Source organism: Sus scrofa, chromosome 14, assembly GCF_000003025.6.
Source record: "Sus scrofa isolate TJ Tabasco breed Duroc chromosome 14, Sscrofa11.1, whole genome shotgun sequence".
Classification (NCBI taxonomy): Eukaryota; Metazoa; Chordata; class Mammalia; order Artiodactyla; family Suidae; genus Sus; species Sus scrofa.
Genome location: NC_010456.5, coordinates 48735412 through 48742473, shown reverse-complemented (window position 1 = coordinate 48742473; position 7062 = coordinate 48735412). Strand labels below are relative to the sequence as shown.

At 43.6% G+C, this 7062-nt stretch overlaps 1 protein-coding gene across 1 annotated transcript in view; it reads left to right on the top strand.

Moving 5' to 3' along the window:
* SLC5A4 (solute carrier family 5 member 4) overlaps nt 1034–7062 on the top strand; it is a 33394-nt gene continuing 27365 nt past the window's right edge. Inside the window, 4 exon segments of the mRNA NM_214182.1 lie at nt 1034–1176; nt 1832–1903; nt 3731–3835; nt 6090–6149. Coding sequence (NP_999347.1) covers nt 1042–1176; nt 1832–1903; nt 3731–3835; nt 6090–6149 — 372 coding nt within the window. The 5' untranslated portion in view covers nt 1034–1041.

Genomic DNA, 7062 nt, shown 5'->3' with positions numbered 1-7062 from the left:
ATAGGAAAATAATAAAGAATAACAAACAAATAACAGGAAAGACTGAATAATAAGTAAATAGCAGGAAAGACTGAATTTTCTAAGAAGCGATTTCTATTCTTGCACTGTTGTGCAAAGCCTTCATTTTGTTTTTGTTGTTATTGTCAGGTTAGCAGGTGAGCCTCATTGTTTTTAGAACTTGCCCTCGTAACTGTGCTGCCAGGTAAGCCCTTTTTCCTATTTCTAAACCTGCCCTCAGAACCGTGCCAGCGGGTAGGCTTCTTTTCCTTGGTTAGTAACCCTGCCTTCGGAACTGCGCCATCAGGCTAGTTCCCTTTCTCGGCCTCCTGCATCTCCTTGGCTCCCTGCACTATATTATCCAGCAATCCCATGTCTGGATATAAATCCAGTCCTGAGAATCAGTATCATGTGCTGTAGGCTGATTCACCCATTGTCAAAACCCAGCCCACTGCGCAGCCTGTGGCACAGAGCCCTCCACATGCAGGACTCTCAGAGCCACTTCCCTTTCCTTCATGGGCCACCTCAGTCCTGATATGTCATATAAAGCCCAGTTCAGACAACTTGTTCCAGAAAAAATAAAGCTTTGGAACCCAGGAAATGCAAAATGACTTAACTTTCAAGGGATATAATTCCTTGCTCAGGAATCTTAACTACTCTGTGAGGGACCCTCACCCCGTATCTTCCTGACTCTTTTCTGGCTCTGTCACCTCTGTCCTTCTCCCCTCCTTGTCCTCTTCATCTCCTTAGTCCTCACTCAGCCTGGTCAAATCTTAAAGACCCCATCTTTCCATTCAGTGAATCCCCAACTCTCCACCTTCAATTCTCACTCCATTTCTCATCTCTCACCTCTCATTCCCACAGTTCACTGAGCCCAACATGACCACTGGAGACTCATGGTCTCAGAGCTCAGAGAAGTTTAAAGGTCCTCCTGGCCAGGAGATGACTCTGATAGCGCACGCCACCTGCTCGAGGCTGATCATTAACTCAGAGCTCACATAAGAAAAGGGCTGTACCTGGGATGGAAAACCACTGCCTGCAGCCATGGCCAGCACGTTAAGCCCCAGCACTGTGACCAAGACCCCGGGTCCTCCTGAGATATCAGAGCGCATCCAAAATGCTGCTGACATCTCTGTCATTGTCATCTATTTTGTGGTGGTGATGGCTGTTGGGCTGTGGGTATGTAGGAACCCAGTAGGGTGTTTAGGGTGGGCACAAGGCTCAGGGTAAAATGTCTGAGGGCGGGAAATGTGTGGTGTGAAGAAGTAAGAGGACATTACCAGCTGTTACACATTTCATTGTCCTCTCAGTCGTTTTCTCATGTGTGACATCAACTTTCACCGAGTTAATCCTTCTAACTTCGTGTGAATGGGGCCAGCAGTGGGACTTCAGACTTAGGCTGTTCAGCGTCCAGCACCTGGCATAATGGAATAAAGATATTGTTTTATTAGCTCATTTATTTTCCTTTACTTGCTTTCTAATTTAGTTGAGTTGGATGCCTAATTTATTTACATTCATTCTTTCAAGTAATGGGTTAGAGGCTGCATATTTTCTTCGAAGCACAGCTTTAGCGATTCACATTGTTTTCATCAATGAAAACAAAGCAATTAGGACAGAAGTTGAGGAATGTGATTTCTTAAAGTCCTTTGGTTTCTGTGAAGCTGTGATTTTTGAAGTCCTTTGAAAATTCGTGCTGTGTTATGATTTCCAGGATAGTGTTTCTCTTTAGGAATGCTGGAAAAGGTCACTTCCATCAGCACCCTGGCCAGAGCATCTGGGGCATCTCAGGAGCAATTGCTGCGGTTTGACCTTCACATGTCTTCCCTTCTCTCAGGCGATGCTGAGGACCAACCGGGGAACTGTTGGAGGCTTTTTCCTGGCTGGTCGAGATGTGACCTGGTGGCCGGTAAGTGGGTTAGAGCCTCCTGGAGGTAAATTTCCAGTGTGTGTGTTTAAGGGCAAATAAAGAGAAAAAAGGGAATGTTGATCATATCTGAAGTGCATTGGTTGCCTACTTGCTGGTGTCTCTTTCCCTAAAACCCTGACTTCAGGGCCCTGCCCTGTAGTTCCAGTAAATGTTAGTGAATCAACGATTGTGAGAGCAGGAGTTATAAGGTGGCATTTGGGAAGACCCAGCTCAGCTCTGCTTCAAATTCTTTCCCTATGGTCCAGAGCAAAGATCATCTGCCTTGGCTCTTTACAATTTCTAGTGCATTCCTTCATTGGTCCCAGTCCTGAGCCAATGCTACTGCCCCTCTTCTTTGAATAAGCATTCCCCACTCTGCTTTCCTCCTTCAACACTCAGCTCAAGCCCTGCTTTATCTGAGAAGCTTCCCCCTGCATGACCACCAGAATGTCTAGTCCTGCGTTCTCTGCAGTTATGAGAGCAGTTGTGAGTTCCCTGTGATGGTGAAATGGTGATGCCTCTTTGATTTTTGCCCAGTTTGTGTCTTCCATACTGGGTTTTGGTGCTTGGCTTCCTTGGCAAGAGTGCCCTTGCAGGGTGCATCTTCTCTGAACCTATACAGTGTCAGCAGTGGTTTAGGCATATGGTTATACAGTGGATGCTCAGTACATGCTTCCTTCACAGATCTGCAGACTGAATAGTATGAAAGGAAGTGGAGATTAGGAAATGACCTGGCCAGGGTGGTTGAAGCAGACCAATTGCAAGGTCAAAATGGGTATTTATTGGGGTGTCCAATCAGACAATGCCTTCTTAAGACTATTTTTATGAAATATTCAGGGCTCAACCAATCCCATAGCCACAAACCAACTCAATCCCATTCCCTGTCCCCAAATGCCTGAATAGAAAACCTGGTTTTGGAGTTCCCTTGTGGCACAGTGGGTTAGAGATCTGGCATCATCACTGCAGTGCCTAATGTTGCTGTTATGGCATGGGAACTCCCATGTGTGGAGGGCATGGCCAGAAAAAAAAAAAAAGGAAAGGAAAGATGGTCTTAAAGAAGGCTCAAAAAGTGAAAACAGAAGAATAAGCACTGTGGGGTTCCCACACTGAAACTCTATTCTGACAGAACTAGTGCTCATCCATGCTTCCTCAAGAAATCTCTCTTGATCACTGAGACTTAAGAACAGTAGACGATGTGACAGAAAACTTAGGGTCAGGAGGATGAGAAGAATTCCCTCTTACCCAGCTTTGGAGTCCTTGAGGCTGACTGAAGGATCCTACAGGAGGTCTGGAAGTTCTTGGCGAAGGATAGACTCAAATCAGAGCATCCAGGTAGATAATGTTCTTTAAAGCAGAGGTCAGAGAGCTTTTCCATAAAATGCCAGATTATAAGTATTTTATTTTATTTTATTTTATTTTATTTTATTTTATTTTATTTTATTTTATTTTATGGCCAGTATTTTAAAGTTTATGGGCCATACAGTGTGTTGCAACCACACAACTACTGTTGTAGCACAGAAGCAGCCTCGGTCAATATGTAAAACCAGTGAGTGTGGCTGCATTCTGATAAAACTATCTGTGGACCCTAAAACTTGAATTTCACATATCACATTTCCCAAAATATTATTCTTCTTTAGACTTTTTTTTAACCATTCAAAAATATGAAAACAGTCTTAGCTACCAAAAACTAATGACCGGCTAAATTTAGGCCATGATCTATAGCTTGCTGACTCCTACCCTGAGGAGAGGTGATAGAAACATCTCAATATTTACCTGCTTTTAGGATGTCTGATTTGGGACTTCTTTCTCTGTTCTCTTGGATTCCAGATGGGTGCCTCTCTCTTTGCCAGTAACATTGGCAGTGGTCACTTCGTGGGGCTGGCTGGGACAGGAGCAGCCTCAGGAATCGCCATTGCAGCATTTGAATGGAATGTAAGTGACATCATAGGTTTTTTTCCTTTAAATCAAAACTCTATTTTGTAGATAGGATCATTTGTACCATACTTTAGAGATGGGGAGTTTGGGGTTGGTAGATGAAGACTATTACATTTGGAATGGATAAGCAATGGGGTCCTATTGTACAGTGCAGGGAACTATGTCCAATCTCTTGGGTCAGAACGTGATGGAAGATAGTAAGAAAAAAAAAGAATGCATATATATATATATATATGTTTGACTTGATCACTTTGCTATACAGCAAAAATTGAAGGAACATTGTAAATCAACTATACTTTAAAAAAATTTTTTTTTTGTCTTTTTGTCTTTTTGCCATTTCTTCTTTTGCCAGTCGTGGCCCAAGAAATGGCAAAAAAAGGGTCGAATCAGAGCTGTAGCCACCAGCCTACACCAGAGCCATAGCAATGCAGGATCCAAGCCGTGTCTGCGACCTACACCACAGCTCACGGCAATGCCGGATCCTTAACCCACTGAGCAAGGCCAGGGATTGAACCTGCAACCTTATGGTTCCTAGTCGGATTCGTTAATCACTGAGCCATGACGGGAACTCCTAAAAAAATTTTTTTAAACTCTAGATGTGATTGCCCGGAAGTCTGTATAAGAAAAATTCCTGTTTGGTTTGCTTTCTATTTCTTTTCCTAACCCACCCCTTTTCTGAGCTTCAGAGCCTCCCCAGTGTGGCCCCATTCTGCCTGGGCCCTTCCAGTCACATTATTTTGTTCAAGCAGTTATTCCACCAGGAATATCATTTCTATAGGATTCAATCCTCACTTTCACTTAAACACCTTGATCATTTTAGCCATCACTTTTATCTTTCCTCCCTGAGCTATTACACTATATGTCTAGCTCTGAATTAGATGCAGGGAATTTTTAAAAATGTGAAAGAAAGATTCTTTTGAGAAGCTTACATCCCTGTGGGGGAGACAGATAAACATTCACTATACTATGGGAAGTACAAGGAGAGAAGCATGCATGGAGTGTTGAGAGCTCTCACACAGGAGGGTCATCCATCCTAGATGATGTCTAGGGCTCATCATGTGTCCAGGGAGATTCTTGGTGCTGATGTCAAAAGGATGAATAGGACCTGACCAAGGGAGTGACTGTATAGTAAGGAATGAGTGATTTAGAGGCAGTAGATGGAATCTACAAGGCTCTGTGATTGAGTTCCTAATTCTTCTACATCCATCTCACCAGTAGAAGATGTGTCCCCCTTAATTAGATCTAAGATCTTTAAGCACAGGGACCATCTCCTCTCATGTTTCTCCATAAGACTTAACTGGGCACATGCTATAAATATTTCTTGAATTGACTAAGCTTTTCTGTTCTTTTCTCCTGTCCTTTCTAGTGCTGGTATGTGCATGTGTATGAAATGTCAGAGGGAGATGCTGATGTGAAAGAAAGTTGGATTACAGCAAAAATATAAAGAGACCCTCCCTGGGTAGAGTCAGAAAGTGACCTTGAGTCATTGCAGTAACTGTGCCCTTCCCTTGTTGAAGATTTTGCCTCTAGTTTTACTTTGGTAGCGTCAGGGATTCCAGAATGGACCCAGCTTCCACACATGCCCTATGGTCTGGGTTTTGTTTTTATGGTGCCATGGACTCCAGAAAGGAGCCAGCCTCCAGAAGCAGGGACAAAATGCCATATGGCCCCAGTGGGTGTGATTATCAGGTTGCCAAGAGCCTGGCTCTTTTAATCCATGACTTTGGGCTTCCTTAATCTCTCTAAGGCTCAAGTTACCCCTCCATAAAACAGGATTGTGCTTATTGCATCTGTGTCACTTGGTGTTGTGAGAACAGCATGAGCAATATATGTGAAGACTTTTTACAAGCATCGATGTTAATGTAAGATTTCAGTAGTAGTAGTAGTATTTGTGGAGACTTGGTGGGTACTGGTAATATTCATCTATCTCTAAATGTCTTTCTCATTGGTTTGTCACTCTATATAGTTCTTGCCATTCAAGAATAATTCCTTTTGGCAAAGACCGTATCACTGACCAGTGGTCCAAATGGGCTCAGATCTCTTACCATCTCTCCATTTTTCACCACACATCTTTTGTCACCTCCTAAGCCCCAGGAAATGGTGGCCTCTGAATCATGGAAACAGAGGAAAGAGCCTACAGCTGTCCTGGGATCCAATCATACACTTTATTTTTAGTCTACGAGGTTGTGAAGTGAAAAGGCCCACAAACCAAGCCTTTCTAATTTCACACTCTGTTCTTGGTTTCTTGTAGGCTTTGCTGCTGTTACTGGTCCTGGGATGGTTCTTTGTCCCCATATACATCAAGGCAGGGGTGAGTATCCACAAGTGTTCTTTGGCTCATCTGTCAGGCATTCGTTTATAGACTCATTCTTTCTGATCAGTCATGAAACCTGGGTGCTATCATTCTTCCCAGGATTTCTGGGTTTACATTTACATAAATCTACTATGTGCTGTCAGATGGCTCTTGAAAATGGCTGCAGTCAGCTGTCCTCTTTCTGATCACTATTGTGAGGGTTTGTATTTTCTCATATTCTCAACAACACATGGTATTTTCCTTCATTCTATTCTTTGCCATTCTGACATTTGTGAAATAGTTTTTTTTGTTTTGTTTTGTTTGTGTTTTGGTTTTTTTAATGGCCACACCTGTGGCATATGGAAGTTCCTGGGCTAGGGGTTGATGGAAAGGAGTTTGTTGTTGTTGTTGTTTTGTCTTTTTGCCTTTTCTGGGGCTGCCCCTGCGGCATATGGAGGTTCCCAGGCTAGGGGTCTAATCAGAGCTGTAGCCGCCAGCCTACACCACAGCCATAGCAAGGTGGGATCTGAGCCACGTCTGTGACCTACACCTCAGCTCATGGCAATGCCGGATCCTTAACCCACTGAGCAAGAACAGGGATCGAACCCACAACCTCATGGTTCCTAGTCGGATTTGTTAACCACTGAGCCACGACGGGAACTCCTAAAGTAGTTTTTTTTTAAAAAAATAAGGAATAGAAAGCACTGTAGCTCTGGTGGCTCCCCTTTAATCTGTTATTGAGAACCATCTGGTTCGCTGCTCTGCCTCTCTAAGCCTGGTTCCCACATTTATTCCTTCTGCAGCTGGTGCACAGGCTGTGGGATGCTATATCCTGGGATAAGTCCTGGGATGAGGGTACTTTCTGTCCAATAAACCTGCCAGTCACTATATAGTCCCCCTCTGTTTATCCTGGGTCCCTTCCAGTTCCAGG